Source organism: Phocoena sinus, chromosome 9 (assembly GCF_008692025.1).
Source record: "Phocoena sinus isolate mPhoSin1 chromosome 9, mPhoSin1.pri, whole genome shotgun sequence".
Taxonomy (NCBI): Eukaryota; Metazoa; Chordata; class Mammalia; order Artiodactyla; family Phocoenidae; genus Phocoena; species Phocoena sinus.
In genome coordinates this window covers 14,010,296-14,036,720 of record NC_045771.1, presented here as the reverse complement: position 1 = coordinate 14,036,720, position 26,425 = coordinate 14,010,296, and the positions used below count along the sequence as shown (strand labels likewise).

Below are 26,425 nucleotides of genomic sequence, written 5' to 3'. Positions count from 1 at the left end.
GTGTCTTCCCAAAAAGTCAACATGTACCCCTGGCTTTGCGACTGACTTGCAGGGAAGGGATCCATTTATGATTTACGGGATTGCACCTGAAATGCTGTTTCCATTTTTACTATATACCAAGTGCTGTTCTAAGTGCTGGGGATACAAAAATGAACAAACAGACAAAAGTCTCTCCTGATCTCAGGAACTGATATTTTGGTATCAAAAAAGTAAACTCTAAACATAAGTAACATTTCAAAGTATGTTTTCCATATGAAATGCTCAGAACAATGTATCACAGCATGTTGCTTTAGCTACAATGTTTGCCCATAATGTACACCGGTTAAAAGGATTCTGCAGCCATAAAGAGAAACAAAATTGAGTTATTTGTAGTGAGGTGGATGGACCTAGAGTCTGTCAGATAGAGTGGAGTAAGTCAGAAAGAGTAAAACAAATACCATATGCTAACATGTATATATGGAATCTAAAAAAAAACAAAAAACTGGTTCTGATGAACCTAGGGGCAGGATAGGAATAAAGATGCAGACGTAGAGAATGGACTTGAGAACACGGGGAGGGGGAAGGGTAAGCTGGGACGAAGTGAGAGAGTGGCATAGACTTATATATACACTACCAAAATAGATAGCTAGTGGGAAGCAGCCGCATAGCACAGGGAGATCAGCTCTGTGCTTTGTGACCACCTAGAGGGGTGGGATAGGGAGGGTGGGAGGGAGACGTAAGAGGGAGGGGATATGGGGATATATGTATACGTATAGCTGACTCACTTTGTTATACAGCAGAAACTAACACAACATTGTAAAGCAATTATACCTCAATAAAGATGGTGAAAATAAATAAATAGATGTTAAAAAAAAAAAAAAGATTCCCCTCGTCGTTTCCGACTTGGCTTTTCAAACATACAGGAGAGAATAAAAGGTCACGTGCGTGCCCATCAGGCTCCACAAAGAATTCCACCCACTCAAGCCGGACTTTTGGGGTCAATGTAGTGGGTAGCCAAAATGAGACCTAAATTTGTTGAAGGTGGGTCACAGCTACATGAACGTTCATAATACCATTCTTTCTTTCCGTGTGAATGTTAGGTGTTTTCCATAATAAAGACATTTTAGTATTAAAAAAAGAAATTCAGTAGTTGTCCTGCATGGGCACTGAAGGCTTTTAAAGTCTAGGGTTCCCTATATTTGAAGGTTTAAACAGCTTAAGCAGAAGTGAATAACCATCCATCCACATGCTGTACAAATGACTTTTGTACTGAACAAGAAGTTGAAATGGATGACCTCAGGTTCCTTTCAATACTGAGATTCTATATTCTAGTGGAGGATCTAAAGTATAATTGGAACCAAGCAAACAGGGATTTGGGCTAATTCCAGAGTTGGTACATATGGATTGTGGTCTATTTACTCTCTAATGCTAACCAAATGTCACGAAACTGAGTACTGAGTCTCATTTCTAAGCATTTAATGATCATTTTCATAATTATTTCACAGTATTTACTCTAAATCCTTCCTTCTTTTTTGCTTTCAAAAAAAAACAGATTGCTTAAACTAAAATAGACGTTTACAGCAATCGTATTTTATAATATTTGTGAATTTTAGATCTTCCTCTTGAATCTTAGGTGCATGAAAGCTACATTCGAAATGACGACCATTTTTCCAGGAAGCACCCCATATAACCTCTTCATCTGCCGCTCATTTAGGTGTGCTCCCTGCATGGTGTCCTAATTACACCTTTGTTATCTGCTATCAGATGATGCCTCTAATCAGCCAAGCCTGCAACCTGCTCCTGGCCCATTTAAAGCACTACGCAGAATCCAGGGACGCTTTCGACATCCAGAGGTAAGGGCGCTGCATGGCTACATTACAGATGAGAAATCACACGTTCGAATTGCTGCTTCTTGTAACTGTACGTAATTGCCAGACAATTACCTTGGGACCAGCAAACTATGGAAATGCTAGAAGCTCCTAAAAGTATGGGTGGACGGAGAAGAAGAAATGAAAACCACGGAAAATGTGAAGCAAAAGCAGACGAAGCCCAGGGGGTTGTGGCTTGTGGAGGGAACCCTGAGTGGGCAGTGTTTTGTGGGTGGACTTGCCCTCCGACCTCTATAGACCCAGGAGTGGGCAAGATATGTCTGGGCAGAAAGGACAGGGTCCTGGGGGGCGGGGGGTTGGGGAGGAGGAGTCCATGCATTTTTAATTCAAGAAAAACGGTGGCACCTCTCAGGCTAGAAGCCAGGACTTAGTGGCAGGCCCTCAGTTTAAACGACTGACTGTCTGGCTTTTTGCCTAATTGTCCTGCGCTAAATTATGGTTTATACCAGATGAAGAGTCACACAGCAGATTAGCCAGAAGCCAACTCACTCTTATTATCATTGTTAATAAAATAATAACATAATCATCACCAGCATTTACATTCTACTGTATTGTTTCCAAAACTCTCTCCTCTACATTCTCTCTGGTCATGAGATGGTGAGTTGGGTAAAGATAAGATGGGCCCAGCAGCCATAAAAACAAAGTAAACAACTCTTAAAACCTTTACAGCGTCAACAGTTAGGATCAGATGAAATCACATTCAGTAGTCGAATTATTGTTTTTGCTGTCACAGGGAAATGTGTCATCAATTATAGAAATGCTTTCAGTAAAAACAGTCAAAATAAAAGACGTCACCCGGAGGAAATGTCGTGTAGTCCTTAATGATAAGTGATTGGTTATAGAATTTATGAAGAAAAGGAACTAAGCATGTGCCTACCTCAAGCCAGAAAAATAGACCTTTTCATTATAAAAGGATATGAACACCCAGTTGTGAGCCTTTTTAGAAGCAACCTGACTACCCCTATGACATAGCAAAAAAGAATTATTCTAGCTTAAAAACGGCCATTTGGGGGGCAGGTTTCCTAGAACCTAAGAGGTTAATTTTTCTGAAGTTACTGCCAGACACTTTTCCTTGTGTCTGTTTCTAAAGTGCAATGTGTGTTTCCTATAATAATATACATATGTTCATGAAGCTGGTACCAAAGTTTGTCTTGTATTTATTTGAGCCTAAAAGGGCCCTGGTTTTTTGTTTGTTGCTCTTATGAAAACTGTAAAATCCCTAGGAAGAAGAGGGAGACAGAGCTAATAAAACTAGAAAATCAGGTTGTTAATTTCATCAATCACAATTTGCTGTACATCCATCAATCGTTAGACGCTGGCCTTGGATGGGCTCGGCAAGGCCTCTGTAAAGCACATAGGCTTCGGGTCAAGTGTTTTCCCTCCTTCCTGGGGAGGAAAATATAAAGTGTACTTCTTGGTTTTGACTGAGTCCGGTTTGCAGCTACCGGAAGGAAGGCTGAAAGTTGAATACCTGAGGCTCTCCTCCCCTCCCCCATCTTTGTCTAGATCGGCTGTTATGTGTTTATGTTTCCCCCTCAAATTCTGCTCTCATGCCCCCAGGATCTAATCCTGGGGGCTCCTCTCCTACCACCTCGCTTCGGATCTGCCAGAAGCTCCCCTTTCAAACAGGTAGACAATGGAGTCGTGCCCCTCCAGGAGTGGGTATGATGGGGAGGCCCGTGGCTGAGTCCTTTCCAAACGCAAACTGTTCTCTCTCCCGTAGGTGCTACTGCTGCTACACCACAGATGTGGTTGCCAGCGTCGCCTTTGGCGCCCAGGTGAACTCCCAGAAGGCTCCCAGGCACCCCTTTGTGAAGCACTGCCGGCGCTTCTTCGCAACCTCCATCCCCAGACCGATCCTGGTTTTAATCTGTAAGTACAGCTCCTGTGGAGGGGGGGTAAATTGGGCAAGTTGGGCAGACCCCGTGACACCCCGGTGGCCCCAGAGGGCTTTGGGGCTCAGCCCCTGCCACCTGGAAAGGGTACTCAGGGTGTCTCTGAGAGTCACCCTGCAGAGTCTGCCCTGCAGAGCCCCTGTTTTCCTGGAGCCGCCCAGGCTCCTCTGCACCAGTCTGGAGCCACTTATTACCAACACAGGTAGCCCTGGCCTGGCTCATCGCTGCCTTAGCGAGCATGGCCGCCGTGCACCGGGCTGAGTGCTTTGCCTGCATCGCTTCTGTTAGTGCTGGTTTTCACCCCATCAGGAAGGCATTCTCCTCCCCACTTTACAGATGAGAAAACTGAGGCTTAGAAAGGCAGAGCCAAGACTGGAACCCAAACCTTTCATTTTCTAGGGCATGTTTCTCACCCCCAGCAAATTCCTCCTTAGAACCCTTCTCTGCTTGAAGCCAACGCATAGTGAATTAGAAATCATATGTGATGGGTGACTAGCAGATTACCGAATGCTGTGGAGACCAGTCCATTTATTTTATTTCTGTTTTAGAAGTGAGTTTTTACCCTCTGGCCAATTCCGGCATCTTCTTGCTTTTTATGGAAGCAATGAAGTGTTGTTATTACGGTTATTGATTATTGCCATAATTCCTAACCATTCTGCTGGGCTGGTAAATTCTATTCATTCCTTGGTTAGTTTCATTCCCATTTCTGAGTCAATTTCTGTGGAAGCCCCAGTCACCTCCATCTGCTCTGCACTGACATCGTAGGAGTTGTCGCTCTGGGGGTCCAAGCAGCCTCCTCCTTCGCCCCTCACCCTCTGCACTCCAGGGAAATGCCCTTGCCATCAACCATGGAGCGCCCTGCAGGGCAGGTGGGTCCGCTGTTCCATGGCTGCTGCCGCTCCAAGCCCTCCCTCCCTGCTGTGTCAATCTGGTTCAGGCTCCCACTGTTGAAAAGGGGCGTGGATCCATTAGGGTCCTCTCCCCCGGCTCCCACATGTGCCTGTGCACAGTAGGCCCACCGTGAATGCTGAGGAGCTGAACTGAGCTGAGCTCCCCAGAGACGGGCTTGGCCCACGGCCCAGGCTACCGTCCAGGAGGGAGCCTCGTCATGGAGGCTTGTCATGCCCAGGGCATGGTGGCAAGGGCACAGGCTGCACATGGCACGGTAAGGGACGTGCCCACAGGGGACGAGGCCAGCATCCCTGTCAGCAGCCACAGTGGCAGCTCTTAGAAACAATTCAGGTGGCAGCTCTGGGGAAAATGATCCAAAGGAAAATAAAAAATGCAAATGACCAGAAAGTTAAGTAAGTAGATCGGCTTCTACCACTTGCTAAGACTTGAAACATGGCCTACAATCTGTTCTTTCCTGATGAAATACAAAGACCTTGGACCCTCATCTCTAGGACCTGGGAAATTAACCTATGAGCATGAGACCTGAGGGGTAGATGGAAGTGGGGATTCAACTGTACAGACGTTTATCAAGTGCTTACTATGTGCAAGGAAAGGTAAGGGGTCCCGAGGTAGAATAAGACAGAACCCTGCTCTGAGCAGTGGCAGTTCAGAGGGGAAGACAGGCCTTCAAAAGACCGATTCAAGGCCAGGGCTCGCTTCCTGGCAACAGGCATCTAATAGCCCTGGTTTATTCTCACCCCCTTTTCAATGCTACTTTTGTTTTTCTCTTTCAAGTATCATTTCCATCCATAATGGTCCCACTGGCCCGGATTTTGCCCAATAAGAACCGAGATGAACTGAATGGCTTTTTTAACAAACTCATTAGGAATGTGATTGCCTTGCGGGACCAGCAAGCAGCAGACGAGGTAACGTATTTTAATAGGACACAGCATCGAAATGGAGTAGAAGCTAAGCTGGCATCGCTGTCTGTTTTCTCTCCCTCCAGTCCCAACCCCACACACCCACACCATGCTGTCCTTCGGTGGCCTACCCCTTAGAGCTTGCCGGGGCAGCCGAGGCGGGGCAGTGAGGAGGGGTAAATAAGGAGAGAAGGGTGAAAGCAAGCAGGAAGGGCAGTGGGGAGAAGCCCAGAGCAATCTGTCCACACTCTGACCCAGGCGAGTAGAATTCAAGCTGTCCTCCCCCAAGCCCACGGGCCTCCCTATTTCAAGCATCACTCCCAGCCCAGGTTACGGGCAGCCTCAGAGAGTTTTCTAGGTAAATTTGCCCACGTGTTTTTCATCGGTGTATTCTTTATATTGAAAAACAGCAAGACGGAGCTTTACAGCACAAACAGCATCATCATTAGAGGGGAGTTCAGGCAGCTGTCACCAACCCCACGTTCCCTTTCTGCGTGGGGGGCGTTGCTGCAAAATGCGCGGTCGAGGGCTTCTCGTGCTTCACTGAGACCTAGAAATTTCTTTCCTCCTTGAAGACTTGCCCTGTGCTTGGCTCACAGTAAGAATCGAGTAAATATCTGTTGACTGAACTTGGCTGAGAATAGAAATAGGAGTTTTCAGTGTCAAGGAAAATAACTTCAATACTGCATATGCTCACGCATGTATAATGCTATCCTTTATGGCCCTTACTGCAGTCAAGGAAACCACTTAAAAGGAAAAAACAAGGCTGAAGTGTCTCTTCCCGAGCTGACTTGTGTCAGATGTAGCTGTAGCGTGTTTTCTCAAAGACTGGGCGGCTCGGGGGGGATCACCAAGCGGGGGACGGAGGTCCAGTGCTGCAGCATTGGCCGAGCGTGAGATCAGGGGTCAGTTAGTGGCCGGGTGCACGGAGCAGCCTCAGGCACAGCCTCGGCCTGCCCGGCTTCACTTTCTGGATCCTGTGCAGCAAAGGTGTCCTAGACCAGAAGGTGACGGAAGCTCACAGGTGCAGACAAGCTCACAGCCCTTTGGCCCAAACCACTGAGAACTCAACCTGCCGCCCTTAGAGGTGTGGGAAGAATCAGCTCCCTGGTGTCCCTGGCCCAGCTCTGCCATCTAAAAGGACAGACTGTTCTCATCCAGGTTCATGCCTCTCCAGGGTGAGGATGGAGCCTGGGGAAGGAGTGGCGAGGGAAGTCCCATTTTCAAACCTTAGTATGGCGGTGAAGGTCCTCCTTCACGCATGTGGGGTTTGTCACACACCCCACCCCCAGCCTGAAACACACTGGTTGTAGAATCAGGCTGAAAATTCTAACCCTGTTGCACCAAATAGCTTACTAAGAGGTGAGGGGTTATTAAAGGTCCAATTACTGGGATTGCCTCAAGCTTTTCCTTTTATAAACTCGAGAGCTATTTGTTTCAAACAATGAGCTGATCTGAGAAAAACCTCCCAACCACAAATCCAGGACTGCCCGTGTCAAGACAGAGCTATATGGTTACTAAGAAAACTTGCTTTAAACCCATCTAAACTCTGTAGACATTCCATCAAGCAGATGTGTGTTTGCGCAGTGGAAAATGCAGCACAGATGTTAAAAGGTAAATATTTTCCTAAGCTCTGGCCGATGGGTGGATTAGACACCTACATCTATCAGGGTGCATACTTCTCTTGGATATAACCATAAACCAGCACTGTTGCAGTCCTAAATGGGCAGTGTTCAAATAGCCTCCGTGATGCAGTGCAAACAAAAGAAACCCATCTACACTAATGCTCCTCTCCAGCGCACGGGCCCCAGAGAGCAGCCCTTTCCTCTGGCCTCTGGAGCTGGAGGTTAAGACAGATTTCTGTAAGGCTCCATAGCCCTGAAGCAGCCTGGCTGAGCCGGGATGAGAGGAAAGGTTGCCAGCTGCAGCTCTGCCACGGGGAAAACCCAACAGTGTGGATGTGCCTGTGCCCTCCCTCCCATCGTTGCCCCCACATGACTCCAGCAAAGCCACAAGCAAGCCTCAGGGACCACAGCTGTACCGCACCCGAGGAGTTTCAAACGTGCCGGCCAAGAGAGAGCCCGGGGATGCTCTGCGGTCCCCAGCTAGCATCCCGGAGCCGATAGAGCAGAAGATGCTCACCTCCCACGCGTGCCATCGTGCCCTGCCCCGGGACCAGGGGTAGAGTCCCGGTTGTTGACCAGGCAACAGGAAGGCAGCTGGCGGAAAGCCAACCCTTGTGGATGCCATTTGGGAAGCAGAACGAGTAGGGCTAGGGCGGAAAGAGGGTGGAAAGGGCCATTCTCTCAGCCATTCCCACCCGAGCAGACTGGCAGGACACTGAGGCCTTGCCTCCTAAGTCTCAAGGTTCTTGCCACCCACAGGCTTAGCTGGGAGCCCTGCTGCAATCTCAGCAGACACCCCCCAAGGTCACAAAGCTGGGAAGCAGTAGAGCTGCAAACGTCTCACGTCTCCAAGGCTCCTGCTCCGAGTGGCACGCAGTTGCGAGCAGATCCAACACAGCCTTCCTCAAAATGCACGTAGGGCGTTGCATGTTTATCTGTGGGGCTGTTTATTGCATAGCTAACGTGCTCAGCACAGTACAGGCATGGTGTGCGAGTGGAGACGCAAGAGACCCCACGTGACATAACAACCACCTTAACAGACGCTAACGTGTGGGACACAGATGATTAATGCAATAGGAATTCAGAAGCCAACCGGTTGAGACAATGATACAAGTAAAGTTCTCTGGAATTATCATTCCTTCTGTTGGTGGCTCTAATGTTCTCCCTTACGCTGTTGAGTCCCATAAACTTCAGAAAAGAGTGACATACTGGTTGTCACTCGTCACTTCGAAGATGGGATGTGCCAGGTACAGACTGTCAACCCTAGAGCCATACGTAAACACTTCCATTGCTACCATGAGGGGTAGTAAAAATATAAAGAATACGCAGATTGCTGATAAGGAAGGTAGGGGGAAATGGTAAGAAACCTCTAACCACTTAAATGGGGTAGGAGATTACTGAGGATAAAAAGGACCCACATGAGGAGGCTAGACTAAGGGATGCAAAATACAGACTGGAGACTTTGAAGACAGGCTTTACCAAAGCTAGTTCCCTCCCCCGCCCCCAGGTCCTGTTAACTCCCTGCTGTGAGAAACACATGGCGCAGAAGTAAGCCCTGGACGGTGGGGAAGTGAACAGTGGAGCACATGCTTTGATTTAAATCCATATGATGCTTCAGTTGCTTTCTTGCTGGAAAGACCAACCAGCCAACAATACAAACACGGATAAAGTAAAAACAATAAAAGCCCCCCTGGTTTTCCCAGCTCCTCAGCTCGCTGTGAACTGTGGGGTATGGATGTTGCTAAACATTTTCTATGCATGGACAAACATAATTAAAGATATTGTCCATGTTCTGTTCTTACAGCAATGCGATTCTCCTATGCATACCGTTCTGCAACTTGCTCTTCTTACTTACCGAAGTGGCTTAACGTCTTCTTGACTCAGCCCAGATAGAGCAGCCTCAGCCTCTGTAATGGCAGCGTCACAGTCCGCTGCTGGCTGCGCTAGTCTCTGAACCAGTGCCGCAGTGAGGGATGGGCAGGGGGGTTCCAGGTTCTCTCCATCTCAGACCACCCTGCAATGAAAATCCTCGCTCCTCTCGAGCTCTTTAAAAGCTGCATGTGGACTTCCCTGGCAGTCCAGTGGTTAAGATTCCGTGCTTCCACTGCAGGGGGTGTGGGTTCGATCCCTGGTTGGGGAACTAAGATCCCACATGCTGAGCAGCCAAAAAAAAAAAAGTGGAAATATAGTGTCCTACACATGAAACCTATATAATGTTATAAACCAATGTTACCTCAATAAAAATAATAAATTTTAAAGACATATTTAATAAATAACTAAAAGCTGCGTGTGCACATCTTCTTTTGTGCTCCAAGAAGCCTCTCTTATGTGACTCTAAGGCCAAAATATGCTCTTTCTTCTTTTGTTCCTTAGAGGCGGAGAGATTTCCTCCAAATGGTCCTGGATGCCCGACACTCCACCACCTCCGTGGGCGTGGAGAACTTTGACATGGTCAGGCAAGTCTTCTCTGCCACTGAATGCACAGTGAACCCTTCCCAGCAACACCAGCCCAGACTCCTGTCCAAGCCTTTGACTGTGGATGAGGTGGTGGGCCAGGCCTTCATCTTCCTCATCGCCGGCTACGAGATCATCACCAACACTCTCTCTTTCGCCACCTACCTCCTGGCCACCAACCCTGACTGCCAAAAGCAGCTTCTGAGAGAGGTGGACCATTTCAGCGAGAAACACGTGAGTACAGTTGTCCATGCGATTGTATGTTCATAGAAGTGAAACTTATTTTTGATAACCATCTTGCTAAAATCACATTCTAAGTTTATAAGGGTGCCATGGCCCATCTTCTCCATCTCTCTGGGTTAACAAGTAAAATGGAGTGCTCAGAACAACAGGGAAAAAGAAAAAAAAAGAAAAGAAAAATTGTCCCATGCCTTCATGGTCTGGGGTGGTCCACGAAACCAAGCCCGGCTCAGAGAAGCTGCAGAGTCCCGGGCAGTCAGGGTCAACGATCAGGGATGGGGAAGGAGGCCTGGTTTCCCAATGCTCTGTCTGTGGGGTCTTCATGCTCAGGGAGGTGGATGTGAGCCAGGAAATGGAGCCAAGTGGAAGGCAGAAGCAGGCCTAAGGATGGGCCAAGTCAAAGCCGGAATGGAGATGGGGGGAGTGCTGAGGAATAGGTCTGTGAATGGAGTGATGTGAAACGGGGCCAAGTCCAGATTCTAGATATTCCTTCTAGATGGGGCTGCTCTTTGCTGGACTGGAAGCAAACTTCCGAAGGTGCTGAGCTCGGCTACTGTTTTTTCTGGGTGCTTATGTGTGTACTGCTTTGACTTATGAGTTGTTAAAGAAAGTCATTTAAAAACTCTGCGCTTTCAAAGGAAGACCACCATAATAGAAATCTTTCTAGTACATTCTGATGTAATGACTATTACATTCACAATGTTGGGAGGAGGCCTGTTCCGTTATTGGAACCGTCAGAATTTTCTTTTCATGTATTGAGCTGAAAACTGCTTCCCAGGAAATTCCACTTCTTTATCCCAATGGGGAAAGTAGATGCAAGGTGAGGCTTTCTTTTGAAAACTGCACTACCTGTGTTACTAATTGCCTCAACTTCTGGCTCACCACGAGCTTATGGTCCACGTAAAGTTCTGTGACGTTATGACATCCGCCAAGCCCGGTGTCCCCGGTCCACTGCTTGGACCATTGATTTTCTGAGCATAGGTGCAAGGGTTTAGATTTATTCTTATTATTGCTCAAGTCAGCCAAACTAATTTCGAATCTTGATTCTACCATCTGTCATATTAGCAATTCCTCCAGCTCTGTGTCATCTGAGACTTGCTAAGCATGTCTCCTATTTCATCCAAGTCATTGATTAAAATGTTGAGCAGGACAGGTCTTCCCTGCAGGTTGACACTGATCTATTAATCAATATTCTTTGGGCATGGAGTCTCAACAAGCCATGAATCCATTAACCCTACTACCTACTTCCACCACCCATCTCACCTCATTTCATAGGTAGTTGTGGGATTTTTTCAGTTGAGGAGGTCAAGGAGGAAGGATCAAAGATGGCTGGGGTACATTACTGCAAGAGAAAGCATCTAGAGAGTGGTCAGCCATGTAGTGGACACAGTGGTGGCCTGGAGAGGGGACAACAGCTCTGAGAGGTAGAAGCCATGATTCTCACCTTCAGGGACTTTAATTGCCAAATAAAACAATAAGTTATGTCGATTTCAACAATCCCTCCTTCCAAATGAAATTCTCCAGGGCAACAGAAGGTAGCACTTAATCAGGTCTAGAATGTGTGGTGTCATTCACAGAGCTTGGGGCTCCAGGAGTCTGTCCCCCCAGCTACACTGGTTATGTTCACCGGCACAGGGAGTGTTTCCATAGGCCTTCATTCAGAGGCCCTCACGCACACAACCCCTTACCTCTGACATGGCCTAGACTGACCTTGACCTCAAGGAGGGTGATACGATCTCACTAAACCCTGGCCTCCTTCAAATCCCCCCAGTGTAGGATGGGGCTTCTTTCCCCAGAGAACGACCTCCCGTGGGACTGTGCAGAATGCACATGGGCAAATAAACAGATTTCAGGAGGTAAAGCTTTTCAAACTTTAGTGTACATAAAATCATCTGGGAAGATTGCTAAGATGCAGAGTCCAGGGCCCTTCCTGCAGAGATTCTCTTTCCATAAGTCTGGGCCAGGGCCCAGGAACCTGTATTTTAAATACACATCCCAGGTGATTCTGACGCAGGCGGTCCCTGGTTCCACCTTGAGAATACAGCCTTGGACTCTCAGGGTCCAAAGCCCTGCCCCAGCCGTGAAAGCCCCTGGGTCATTTTCTCTCTCTAGGTAACAGGTGGAACTGTCTGAGAAATGGGAATATATAGAGCTGGTCTTTTTAAAAAATAAATTTGGTAGTCACGATAGTGTTAAAAGTTGTACAGCCTTGCACGTGGTATACATGCAATAAATGATTTCAGGTTCTCTTTTTTCTTTTCTTTTTTTTTTCTGTAATCAGAGTTCTGTTAATATGGGCCATCTGTCAGAACATGGAAATGCAGTTTAGATGTTCACACATTAGATATTTTCCTGAAAATATTCCTGAAAATTTGCATGTAAAGTATGACTTGTGATAATTTTCCTGCTGGTTTCCATTCAACAAATATTTTCTGAGTGCCAGTTAATACCAGAGTCAGGCTCCAGACCCTACATCCAAGGACGTTCTGACCTAGTTCTTCCATGATATCCCTGTAGAGCCCCGCACATCTCATTAGATGGTCTTGTATTTGTCAATGAGGTCACTGGATTTGAGCTCTAGAGTTTCTCTTCCCTGAGCCATACCCTTTTTTTAGCAATGCCCTAAGAGAATCCAACAAAAGCTATGCTTTCTCCCCAAGAAAAAGTGATGTATATGTGTACTGTATCAGGATTCTTTCTGCTGACAGTAATAGAAAACTCAACCGAGGCTGGCTCAGAGAGTTTATTGACCCACGTAACTGAAAACTCCAGAGTAAGGCTGCCTTCAGGTATGGCTTGACGCAGGGGCTCAAACTCCGTCACTGAGACCCAGGTTGCTGTCTCTCCCCCTCTCTCAGCTCCAGTCATGCTGGGCACACTCCGTTCTTAGACAGGATCTCCCCTAGTGGTCTCGAGACAGCTGTGTAACCAGTATGTTGAACAGCCTGAACTAAGTGAACATGGAATCCTTTTGTGTTTTTTCCAATTATTTCTTTTAAATATGCTCTGACAAATCTCATCCCCTTTCCTTGATGATACTTCGGACAGATCACAGAGGTTTCTGTTCCCTTTGGCCTTAAATAGCTCAGCAGTCTGGTCCAGGTTAAAACTTCAGTCTCAGATCCAGTTCATTGCCCGTCCATCCCCTTAACTCAGGCTGACCTATGGCCTGAGGAAGCTGTCTGGGGGAGGGGGTGTGGTTTGTTCTTCACCCACCTTCCCCTCCTTCCCCGGTGTCTCCTGTACCCCCATCTCCTCCCAGGGGTGGGGCTTCTAACAGATCCCTAAATCCTGCCTGAAGGGGGCTTCTCTCAGCCCCTCCCCTGTGGTATGAAGGTATGTGGCCTCTGGTATGAAGCGGACGGATGCAGGCGTTATTCAGAGGGCTGACTCCTGCGACCACCCCATATCCCCACAGTTCCCTGATGGGGGAGGGGCTCCTGCCTCACAGCTTCTGGGTGCTGGGGTCTCCTGGTGGCAGCCAACCCTCTTAAGCAGGGTACTGGCAAGGTGGCTGGAGCTGACCAATGATGCCTTGCAGTATCTGAGTGGCACACAGGAGTCGCACATCTTGGCCACACCCACAGGGGCTACGCCCTCTGCTGTCCCCTCTCTGTGCCCTGACATCTCTCTCCAGTTACTTTTCCTTTGCTCAAATAGGTAGAGAGGGCAAATGAACAATTGTGCTTCTTTTGGAGCGCCCCCCGACCTCCTTGCCACAGGACAGGAGAACTCTTCTCTAGGCTGAAGACCCCTTGCTCTGATACATTTTCCTTAAGTCCCTCTCATCTTTTCACGGGCTGAGGATAGGGGCAGCGGAGAGCTGGTTCAGGTCCAGCATGAAGGAAGAGTCTCTGTCCTGGGGGTTCTCAGTGAAAGCCTCGCAGCATCTCACTGATAGACACTGGGTCATGCGCCTGCCTCTCAGCCCGTCACCGGGGCTGAGGGGAATATGATGCTGACTGGCTTAGACCTGGGTCACTCCCCATCCCTGGAGTTGGTGCCCAGAAGGGGCCTCGCCGGAGCCACCCAGAACTCAAATGGAGGAGGAGTGGGGCCCTAAACCCCTGTTACTAGAAGTGGGGTGAGTGGCTTCTGGGTGGGCAGAAAACAGGGTGTCCACCCAAGTACCTGGAATCCATGGTCTCCAGATTAGAAGCTCCACTTTCAAATTCTGTGCTGTGCAATCACACTCATCCTTCCCCTGAACTTGTAAAAACAAGCTTTCCAAAGTTGAAGGTATAAATCCAACAGTGACTAGTACTGCCTGCTCTTTTGCACTTCTAAATGATGTGTACTTCTTGTAAATCACGTGGCCACTTCACACCACTGTCCAGCCAATGCTCCACAGAGCCAGCCAATGCTTTTTTATTGGTTAGAGTGATGCCCGGGTTGGCAGTTGGCCTTATAGCATCCTTTACCAGTGAAGACGGGAAGCTGTCGGTGGTGAGGCCACTAATTCAGGGGCTCTCCTTGAACAGAAGTAAACTTCTGGCACATATAGGGACACTCCAAGGCCATCCTTCACTATTGGAGATTATCTTGATACATGCTTTACAACCCACGCATTCAGTGTGGTAATACCCCATCTCTCACCACCCTTCTTGATTCAAGTGGCCTTGACTGCTTTTCTCCTTTCAGGGCAGAGATCTCTGTTCCAGTATAAAATACAGCTATAATACAGTCTATAATGCATGCCTCAGGGCTGCTTCTTTCTAGAACATGTATGTTTTCTCCCAAATCATCTGGCTTTGGAATTGTGTCTGGCCTCCCCTCCTTTCACAAAACTTTCTTTCTCAAGTCACCAGTCTCATGGGGAACTCTCTTTTTTCCCCACGTGTTTCCTTAGTCATCTTAAAGGGGAGGTACCTTCAATAGTGGAGGAGTGGGGAAAGATCTGTACAATTTGGACCACTTGTAAAATTGAGAAAACACACAAATTATTTAATAAGACCTCTGTAGTATGGATGCTTCATTGTGTTCTCCAATATCTAATTTTGAAAAGGATGAGAAGGAAAAAAAAAAAAACTTCTTTCCATATAAATTGTTTTTGCTGTAGCTTTAGCACTTTATGTTGAAATTATTGACTTTTGATCTGGCTAAACCATTCTCTTTCCTTCTCTTTGGTGCCGGACTGTGGCAGCCAAAATTTATGACCCATCTTCCTTCTGCTTAATTTGTTGTTATAAATCTGCTGTGCAGAACCCAGTTGTAAATTTATCACAGATTGGACTAGATTGATATACAGACTCTCTTCAGGATAATTTGAACACAGTTATGCCTTAGAAGGAAGGCCAGATTCTTAAAACTTCTCTTGAAGAGCTGCTTTGTAACCACTATAAATACCTAATTAAAATACAACTTTTTCTCTTAAGGATAAAAGCACATTCTATGCTGGGTATTTCAGCTGATTAGCTCATGCTGCTAATGTGAGCAAGGGTGAGGATTTGTTCCTTGAAGTAGCCAGAGGATCTCAAAGGAAAAAAGCATATTCTGTGGCTACACACACACACGCACACACGCACACACACCACACACGCACGCGCGCACGCACACTCACACACACACACACACACGCACACACAGAGTCATTTTGCCCCATCCAGCTGTTTCATAAATACACATCCTTTTTCACAGGGGTAGGGTTGGGTGGAAAAACTGTGAATATCTTAACACAAATTCATCCTCACTATGGAAAAAAAAAGTCTCCCAGTTTGGATTCCACCCAGGGTCAATCTTCAGGGTCATTTTCACAGGGAGTAAGCCAATCTTAAATATAATTTTAAGATTCAAGTGAAAAACTAGAAATGGGTTTTTCCCCATTGAGGTTTCCTGCCTTATGCCCAGGCCTGCTGGGGCCCTGCTGTCTGACAGTTTAGGAGGGGTCCACTCAGCTGCTCCCCTGATTCAATCTCCCAGCCACACGGGGCTTAGTGGTTCTTCTGGAAGCTTCCCTTTCCTACAGATCCCATAATAGTACAACAGAACACAAAGCAACGAGGTACAAAGCAAGAGATAGGAACAAAGAACAACTTAGAGCTCTAAAGTCAAACTGTGAAACAAAGACGAGAACCGGGACGCCGGCACGGTGAGGTTAGTGTCAACAGACGGCAGTACCAGCCTCAGAGTGGAACGCCTCAAAATGTAATGCACACATGAATCCCCTGGGGATCTTGCTAAACTGCAGGTTCCGACGCAGTAGGTCTGGGGTGGGGCCTGAGACTCTGCATTCCCAACGAGTTCCCAGGTGACGCTGATGCTGCCAGTCCATGGCCCACCCTCTGAGCAGCCAGGTTCCAAACCCTAAAGACTGCACCTCCCTCCGTTGTGAAGTACGTAACAAGTATTTCTTTTTTTCTTTTTGCGGTACGCGGGCCTCTCACTTGCGGCCTCTCTCGCTGCGGAGCACAGGCTCCGGATGCGCAGGCTCAGCGGCCATGGCTCACGGGCCCAGCCGCGCCGCGGCACGTGGGATCTTCCCGGACCGGGGCACGACCCCGCGTTCCCTGCATCGGCAGGCGGACTCTCAACCACTGCTCCACCAGGGAAGCCCAAGTATTTATTTCTAATGATAGCTAAAGTACTGACGTTCTGCCAATGATTTACCTTTTGTTAATAAAGTAAAACAGTTTCAAAATTATTCCAACAATAGTGGTTTCACTCTCACTTGCCTGAGAGAGAGAGAAAGTGATGCGGGAATTAATTCTGGACGTGTCTTCAGAAGCGTACTGCCTATAACCCTAAAATCACCTTGCTTCCTTAAATACAGTTGTCCCTTGAACAACACGGGGGTTGGGGTGCCAACCTGCTGCACAGTCAAAAATCTGCGTGTAACTTTTCACTCCCTGAAAACTTAACTACGTAGCCTAAGTAATAGTAGTAATAGTAACTTAGCCTAACTAATATAGTAATAGTAGCCTAAGTAAAACTCAGCCTACTATTGACTGGAAGTCAATTAACATATATTTTGTGTGTTATGTTATACACTGTATTCTTACAATAAAGTAAGCTAGAGAAAAGAAAATGTTAAGAAAATCATAAGAAAGAGAAAATACGTTTACAAGACTGTCCTGTATTTATTAATACCATAAGCTTACTTCGTCTGTTTACAAGACGAATCGTCTGTCAGTACCTGCATCAGTACTGTCTTATATGATACAAAACACTGTAGATGTTATAGGCGCTACTAACACTAGACATCAAAAAGGAAAAGGTAATGTTAAAAAGAAATTCGTATTTATTTACAGGTATAATGATTCATGCATTGGTAATGAAGAAGCAGCAATATTGGTAGCCTAGCCTATATACTGATCATTATAAAAGCTCGTATGGTACACAGTATTATAGTCACATCCATAATACAGTATTGGAAACATAGCTACATTTTTAAAAAAACCACTGACCCATGATGACAGGCTGATACAGTTTCTCCAATTATGAGAGAAGCACACAGTATGTAATATAATTATTTGAAAGCAAAGTTATAGAACAGTAAGAAAACTAACACATTATAAAATTTTATATTAAACATCACCTTTATACCTATGTAAGGATAGACTCTGGTATCTACAGATATTTCATGCGTGCGTGACATACCTTTTTCTTAATTTTTTTGTTATTTCTAGGCTGCGTGGTTTGTAAGTTTTTCAAATCGTAGCAAATCGCCAACAATTCTTCCAAAATATTTACTGGAAAAAAAACTGCTTATAAGTGGACCCGTGTAGTTCAAACCCGTGTTGTTCAAGGGACAACTGTAATGTCCTCCGGAGTCGGGGCTGGGGATCTGGGCGGGAGCTTTTGAGTTGATTTAAAGTTGTTTTCAAGGCAGATGAAAGGGGCAACCAAAGCCTTCTCTCCAGATTCACATGTAGACTGGGGATCTGTCACACTCAACAGGCACCCACCTGGCTGGACCTTTCAGAAAGGGAGCTCCACCTAGACCATATGCACCCCTAACAAGCCCTTGGTGTATACAACAGCTTTGGGTGTCAATTGAGAGGCCATGTCAAAGCACCATGGTCAAAGAGAACTTCCCTGATGCTCTCTCCCCGGGGCCCAGAGCAAAACCTGTACTGCAGAAGCAGGGGCTGCAGTGGGGGAACCCTGGAATGTGTCCAACTTGCTCACTTCCTGTCCTTCTTTCTGGAAGTGTCTGACCCAGAGAAGCAGACTCTCTCACCCTTCCCTGGCATCCCAACAACTAGTACCAGAGCAGAGAAGTCTTGACAGCCTACAAGAGGGGCCTCTCTGGTGTGTACCTGGACCTCCATCTTGGAAGTTAAGATTTGTGGCTACTGCTTCCAAAGCACCAATTCTGGGAAGGAAGAAGGAAGACAGGATGGGAGGCATCTCTGTGCCCCATCATTAGACAACGCAAGAGTCTCCAAAACAAGGTGAACAGCTAACCTGGACCGGGGACAGAGGCCCCGGTTTTAAAGTTCTCAGATACACACACCACCCAGGGCTCAAACTCTTCCACATCGGCTGGAGACATTCAAAGCCCATGGCCACAGTGACCCCCGGGGAAACTGACTGGCCTTGACTTTGAACTGCCCCCAGGGGGCTTCAGCGATGGCAGCCACTTCCCCGGGACTTGTGCCGTCCAGAACTCAAGAGATCCGGGAGGCTCCCTGGCCTCTTGCTGTCTTTCCTCTCCCTCCTCGTCCACCCCATTTCTCTGTTTTCTCTCTTTTCTTCGATGTTCGCAGCACCATTTAGGCTTCTTGCTCTCTCTCTTTCCCGGATTCTTATTCTGGCTCTAGGATCCAGAGAGACACAGAAGCTTCCCCACTCCGCCCCGTGACCCACTGCCAACTTGGGAGCCCCTGGCCATCCCAGAAGCCTGTAACTGTACGGTGATGTCCCACTGTGGGTGCACTGTGGGTGGTCAAGTGGGAGGCTGCTTGGAAGTAGGAGGGACTTGCAAGTGTGCCTTTTGGGCCACCCGGCTTAACCAAGTATGGCACTTCAGCACTGTGAAGTGCTGTGAATTTTTAGCAATGAATGCTCCAACTCCCGCCCTCCCTTGAGTCCCTGCAGAGCAGTTCCGTCTCCGTCTCCGTAGAGGAGAGGTGACCCGCGAAGAGATGTTCCCCCTGGGAATGGGGCACACAACCAGCATATATTTGGCATCTTTCATGTGGCGACTCAGAGTATTTTATATTCAATATCTGGGCCTCTAGAGGGGCCAGGCTTTGCAAAGCAAATAAGCTGGTGGCGTTGGTTCACATCAATCCAGAAAAGCGAGAATTGAAAACAAACTTGGGAAAGTGAACTCCACAGGTGAAGCTTGGTGTTCTGTGGGTCCACTTGGCATTGAGCTAGATTCTCAACTGAATGGCTCATTTATTTAACTACTGCTTACATTATGGGCTCTTAAGACATCAAAAGTATGCATTTTATTCCCAACAATTGGCTTTTGGAATAAACAAATGAACACATACTTTTTAAAAAAAACTTCACTGGACTCTGTTGACCAGTGGTGGAGTAGGAACCTCAGAATGGTGACATCCCGGGCAAACGTAAAGACTTTTTAGATAAAACTTTTTAGATCTACCCATCACTAGGCATCAAATTTCGCCATTAGGAGGTGCTTCCTTTGTTTCAACACACATCCATTATTAAATGCCACTGCTCTTGGGAGGGGTGATGCACTCAAGTCCCCACTAGGACGTCAGCCCCGTGAGAGCAGAGATTCTGCTTGTCACACTGGTATATCCCAGGGCCTCCAACAGCGCCTGGCACACAGGAGACTTGCGACAAATAGGTGACGAATGAATGAATGTTCATTCCTTTTCTAACTGGAGACTAACTCAAAGCAAATTTGAGGGAGGGAGTCATAGGGAGGTTACTGCAAGCTAGAAGGAAGGAAGCAGACCAGAGTCAGCGACAGAAGGCACTGCCGAGGGAGATGCGGGCAGGTGAGAGGGCACTCGAAGCCCCTACAGACCTAGTCGTGCTCCCACAGGGCTCCCGTGGGGCTCAGAATATGTCATGCCAAGGAAAGGAGGGAACCTGGGCCCTCAGGGTCCAAGGAGACTTTAGAGGCCATGTAGGGCAGCCTCCCACCCAAGACCAATACCTGAGAGAAGGGCATGCCACTCTGCTTGAATGCTCCCAGGAGCAAAGAACTCACTACCTATCATCCTCCCATTATCCTTGATGAAGCTCTCTCTTCCTTACTGAGGGCTGAAATCTGCCTCTGCTGATTGCCCACCCACTTGCCTTTGTCCTACTTCTCTCTCAGTTCATGGTATTTGTCCACTAGCAATCAGCAAATTAATAGTTTCTGTCTAGGGGGCCACTTCCACACTCACTAATAGTCTGTCATCAGGCATCTCAGAGACAGAGAGAGGAAGGAAAATTGGGAAATCAGTAGAGGATAAAGAGGCCTTTCTAAAATGTTGGCTTATGGTCCAGACAGTCCCTTTACTTTCAGTTTTCTGGTAAGTCTGTTTTGCCCCAGGACTGTGGACAGCATTACGTTTTGTTCTGTTGCGTGTCGTGTTTTCCTTTCCCCCCCAGCATTGTGGCTTATAGCTGAATATGGTACATGCGACAATATCAACCACATGAGCCTCCTACTCCAGGTATAGGAATATTCGAGATCAGAGAGGATGTCTGATTCCCCTATGAATTGCAATGTGTAAGGTGTATAAAGTTAAGCACTTAGAATTCTGTCCTTAAAATTCAAATATTTAGATTGGGTCTCTAGGACACAAAAGGCAACACCTGTTTCTCACTCGCTTCATTTGATTTTTTTTTTCTTCTTTTTGGTAGCACAAGTTGAGTTTCAAAGACTCATTCCTTGAATGTTCCCTATAGGAGGAATGTAATTAAACTCCACTGGCCTCCCCCTGCTGGGACCAAGCTGGGGCCAGAGCTGTAGGAAACATAAGACAGATACCCTGCGCAAAGAATCCTTATTATAAGGATGAGAAGAGAATCAACCTTCCTCTGGTTATGAGCAAGAAGCTTTAGAAAGCCACCCAGGCTCTTTTTGCAATGGGCTTAGTCTCCAAGACTTTTTAATTAGTAATTTAAGACTGGAAGGGAGAGGATCAACTCCTCACCTCCTCAGTGATAGGCAAGGACTTCAGCTCCACGAGAAACTGGTTCAAGTGCTGAGAAGGAGGGAGGCCCGGCGGGAGGGTGGTTCTCGACAAACTTTTTCATGGAAGTGGCACAGCTAGGTATCCTGCCCCGTCATTCACTGTGTTTGGGGTCCCACTCGTTGAAGGTGGTTCTCAGCCCTTACCGAGGACAGGCATCGCCTCTTGCTGAGATACCTGGCAGGTGGCGAGCCAAGAAGCGCTCACTTAGGGAGGGGCTCTCAATCACACTTGGACAAACCTCGACTTCTCTCTGACCGAGGAGCACTGCCCCCCAAAGCGCCAGGCCCGGCCCTGCCGAGGGCCCACACGGGGGCATAGAGCTGCTACTCACTGGCAGTGTGACGTGGGTGACTGGCATAATCTCTCTGTTCCTCAGTTTTCCTGTCTGTAAAATGGGAATAGCAACAGTGTGTAGCTCATAAGTCTGTCGTGAGGCCTAAGTGAGTGAATCCATGTACGATTCTGGGCACAGTGCCCGGGTGTTTATGTATATATATATCCCCCTCTACTCTCATCCCCTCTCTGTGCCTCAGTTTCCTTATCTGTGAAAGGACTAGACCTCTTCTCTGCTGGCAGTGATGTCGATGATGATTGAATGTTTACATGCCAGGCCCTAAGCTGAATATTTTACGTACAAAAGTTAACTTGATTCTCACGATAACTTTACCAAGTAGCAACTATCACCATCCCCATTTAAATGATGGGGAAAGACAGGCTGTATAAGTCAGGGCTCTCCAGAGGACCAGGACCAACAGGAGAGAGAAAGGGGGTAAGACAGAGAGATTTTAAGGAGTTGACTCCTTCCATTGTGAGGGTTAACATGCCCTACATCTGCAGGGCCGGCCAGCAGGCTGCAAACTCGGGCAAAATTCGATCATGCAACCTTGAGGCAGAATTTCTTCTCCAGGAAACCTCAGTTTTTGCCTTCAGCTGATTGGATGAGGCTCATTTCCTTTATCAAAGGTAATCTACTTAAAGTCAACGGATTGTAGGTGTCAGCCACATCCACAGAATACCTTCACAGCAACACCGAGTTATTTAGGTTAAATAACAGGGCACTATGGCCTAACCAAATAGGCACAAAAGACTAACCACCACAGAAGCACTCAGAAAATAAGCAACTTGTCAAAGGTCAGACACTAGGAAGGCCCTAGTCTGGACTGGAGCTCACATCTCCGGCCAGTTAATCTCTGTTCTTCTCAGCACTGTCTCTAGCATTCACGAGTCTGCAGTTATTCCTCAATGGCTTGTGCCCCGCCTCGGGGGGAGGGTCAGTGACGGCGCCAGCATTTCGCTAAAGAGGGGCTACCAGGCTGCCTTCGGAGATGAGTGGCTTGCAGTTGTGTCTGCACCACACATTCATGGCACTGAGAACATGCCAACTGCCCAGGGCACACAGCGTCACTGCCCAACTTTGCCAGCGCCATCTTTGCCCTGTCATCCTGGCTCTCAGCCTTGAGGATAATACGTTTCCCTGGAAGATCCTGGGTTTGTTGGGGCTTTTTCAGGGTCCGTTCTCTGAGTTTATGAATTCTTTCTTCATGGCCCACAGAGTCGAGATGAAGAGCACGGGGACAGCTTCTTCCCTGATGCTTATACATCCCTGGACACTTACCCTACGAGGCAGGAACATTCCTGAAGCAGGAACATCGCACCCCCAGGCTGCTTTCTACCTCTGCAGACACCCTTCTCAGTGCTTTTCTCACTTTTCCATGAAGCTGACCTTGTCTCTTTCATTGTAGAAAGTTCTCCTCTTGCCATCCCAGACTTTCTCTTTGGGTCCCATGACCCTGGAATTTCTCACTAGCTGCTTTTCCTTGTAGTTCATTGTCACCGTATTCTTCGGTAAAGAGCACGAAATGTGCATCCGAGACGTTTGTCTGGCAGCCTCATTGCCAGCCTGCTCCCCACCCGCCCCGCCCCCATCTGTCCATCCCTGTGCCACGGTGGAGAAGAGCACTGTCCTCCCTCTGCCCGGGTCTCTGCTGGACGCCAGATTTGATGCTCTCCTGGCTGGAACCAGCTGTTAACTACTGCTGAAGCCATGTGCATCTTGATTTAGGAAAGTCCTTGGGAAATGGTCAAGAGCCAGGGAACAGCCCTGTATCCTGAGACTGCAGAGGTGCCGTCTGCCCTCCACCCAGAAGTAGGCTATTCGTACCTGACCCCTCCCTGACATCACTGCCGCAGGCCGCTGCTACCCTCGGACACCACACAGAGCAGGACCTCCCCAAGTTCCCAGAGTCTCTGACTGAAGTGGGCTGAGGCCTGGGGTTATAGAGCAGACCCCAGCCAGCCTCGGTGCAGCATCTGACTTCAGGCAACGAGAGATGTGCTCACAGTTCCTTCTCTCATCCACGTGGCAGCTCAGACCAAGGGCCCACGTGCAGATCAAGGCCCAAGAGCCGCCAGGGGGATCCCCGCGTCCTTGAGAACTCACCAAAAATCCCACTTGCTGGGATCCACCCCAGAGGTTCTGACGTAGTTGGCCTGCCATGAGTCCCAGGCATCCCTTCTTTAAAAGCCCCCAGGTGATTCTCAGACGCAGCCAAGTGAAGAGCCATCGCCACACTCCCGTGAGGTATATACGCAAGCTTCACTTTAATAGCGACCTCCGCTTGCGCTATTAAGGACAAGACTAATTTTACAAATACGCCGCATAATGACTGCGGCTGCTTTTTGCTTTCTAGAAGGTCACTCACTCATCGGGTCACCAGAAAGCAATGGGTTTTCTGTGACTGTTCTGTCATTCAGATGCAGCCCATCCAGAGCGCCAAGAAACAAAGGCCCTGCCCGGCGAGACCCACGGCGTGCTTGCTCTGGAACACTCAGCAGACCAGCTTGTTTGAAAGAACTTCTTAGAATTACGGTCCTTCAGTCTGGAGGATACCAAATGCAAGAGGTCATCTGGTCTGTGCCCCACCTCCAGGAGCGGGAGAGGCTATTTCTCCATCTTACAGATAGGAGGACTGAGCCCCAGGGAGGTTCCGTCAGGCCACATCTTATCTCTGAATGAAGGAGGTGTGTTTCTGGCTGCCCTGGGCCTTCCCCTCCTCCATCCTCTCACCTTTCCCTGAAAAGCTCCTTTAATGATTCCCCAGCCTGCCCGCAAATTAGTGATTCGTAGACCTAAAAGATACTAATGATGGTGGCCACCACCATCATCATCGAAACGGTAAACATTTATGAAGCACCATAATTTTATGTGGTAAATGAATTTGACCTAACTCTATAAAAAAATAGGCCCTCGGGCTTCCCTGGTGGCGCAGCGGTTGAGAGTCCGCCTGCCGATGCAGGGGACACGGGTTCGTGCCCCGGTCCGGGAGGATCCCACATGCCGTGGAGCAGCTGGGCCCGTGAGCCATGGCCGCTGAGCCTGTGCGTCTGGAGCCTGTGCTCCGCAATGGGAGAGGCCACGGCAGTGAGAGGCCTGTGCACTGCAAAAAAAAAAAAAAGAAATAGGCCCTTGCAAACCAAGAATGTTACATTAATTAGAAATCTTCCAGAAGCATCTAATGGAAATGTCTCAGGTTCCATGACACACGTACCTACCATTTGGCGGTTTTGTTTCTGGGCTTGAATCTCTGTGAATTCCTTGTACAGGGTCAGGGTTATCATCTCTCTTCCCGGCTCTCAGTCTGTGACCTGTGGCCGGTTGTAACCCTCTGCTGTTTACGTGAGCTACGTTAAGGTCGGGTGCAGAAACACCCCATGTCCAGCTTGGTTTTATCCAGGAGTGATCCTTAGGGATCAAGTGTTCACTATAGATTAATACTGATAATAATTATGATGGAAAGAAGAAGAAGAATTACTATTCATTGAACACATGCTCTGTGCCTGGTGCTGGGCCAAGCAATTCTAACAGCCAATTCGATATTTTCTAAATATAGAAAATATTTCCCACTTTAGAGATTAGGAAAGTGAAACTTGGAGATTAAGTGATTGGCTCAAGGTGGAAGCAGAGCCCAGATGTGAACTCAGATCCATGGGCTCAGGGCTCCTTGGCACTGTTTTGGGAATGACCACCTGGTCTGCAGGAGATTGCTCTACGAGAGCAAATGGTTGGCCACAGTACACCTTTGGGACACATTTATGGCCATTTTGCTAGTACTGTGACAGCCGGGTCTCTGTCAAGGTGTTGGGGAGTCCCCAAAGTCCTCCTCTCTTGGGTGTCCCCTCCCTGTCCTCTGCCACCAAGTACCTAAGGACATTATCAGAATAATGGCTTTTTTTTACTTGTATCTTTGGCTCTGAGAAACTAAGAAATCCTAGCAAGTCAAGATGTGTCTGTCTTTACCATAAAAACAACAAACAGATTAATTTATTTCAACAACCAATAAACATATCAAACAAAATTAAAATCCATAGCAAAAGAAAGGGAAAAAACCCTAAGCCAAGAAGTACAGTTTCTTTGTACTTAACATTTGACAAATTTATATTCTCCTCATCTGCCCTTGGGTGTCTTAAAATTCTATCGATATTTCCACGTAAAAAAATTTGTTTCCATGTAAAATCCACCATATCAGGAATGCCTCTATTCATTCTGTCCCTTGGGTTTCAGAGAGACAGTTTCTCCCTTTGGGAATAAGTCATACGTCAAACCTGTCATTTATCACCATGTCTAGTAGAATATTTCTTCCTGCCCCACAAATTTTAGCTTCAAGCCCACTAAATAAAGTCTGTGAATATCCTGACAAACGTCCTCCTTAGGCGCCATGAGATTTCTGGTGAGATAGGCCATAATCCAGCAAAACAAATCCTGTCCATTGCTGGCATCTAAACAGTATCCTGTTAAATGTCCATACTTGCTTTCCTTTTCTACAACTGAAGTAAGGATGAAAACATCATCCATGCCTCCAAATCTTATTTCCTACAATGAATATAAAAGCCTTGGAGATGCACTGCGGGTTTCTTCTGGTTAGTCCATTCATGTCCATGCAAATCAGCTGAAGTGAGAATTGGCCCATGGGTTTAATCCACCTCTGCTGAAGCTCCCTCTTGGACAGAAGTTTCTAGAAATCAGCACTTCCTAGTTGACTACGTTAGGTCATTAGAGGCCTCTCCTTCTTCAGCTGGGAAAGTCAGTGACCAGAAAAACAACAGATTTCCCCCTTAGAATTTGTTTTCCTCAGTCACTTTCAGAAAGTCAGGAGTCAGCAACCTTAGAAGTAATTTCACTTCCTATCCCCGCCTCCCCCTCTCCTTCCTCCTTCTCCTCTTAGGCAGAATGACATGCTTCTGCCTGTTGACCCCTAGACAGGCTCAGCTGTTGACACCCTGAGTGCAGGATCCTCTTGGTCCTCACATCTGGGCACACAGTAGGTGCCCAACGTTAGCTGAATGAATGAATGAAAGCTAACATCGAAATAAACTTAGAGATCACTCAACCTAATCCCTTTATTTTGCAGATGAGGAAAC

The 26,425-nt window shown here is 47.5% G+C and overlaps 1 protein-coding gene across 2 annotated transcripts in view; it reads left to right on the top strand.

Annotated features, from left to right (window-relative positions):
- The window catches only part of TBXAS1 (thromboxane A synthase 1), a 150,782-nt gene that overhangs the window by 90,677 nt on the left and 33,680 nt on the right, over positions 1-26,425 (top strand). For both annotated transcript variants that reach the window (XM_032642176.1, XM_032642177.1), the window contains 4 exons: positions 1,744-1,832; positions 3,592-3,740; positions 5,450-5,580; positions 9,573-9,887. In XM_032642176.1, coding sequence (XP_032498067.1) covers positions 1,744-1,832; positions 3,592-3,740; positions 5,450-5,580; positions 9,573-9,887 — 684 coding nt within the window. The remainder of the gene's footprint in view (positions 1-1,743; positions 1,833-3,591; positions 3,741-5,449; positions 5,581-9,572; positions 9,888-26,425) is intronic.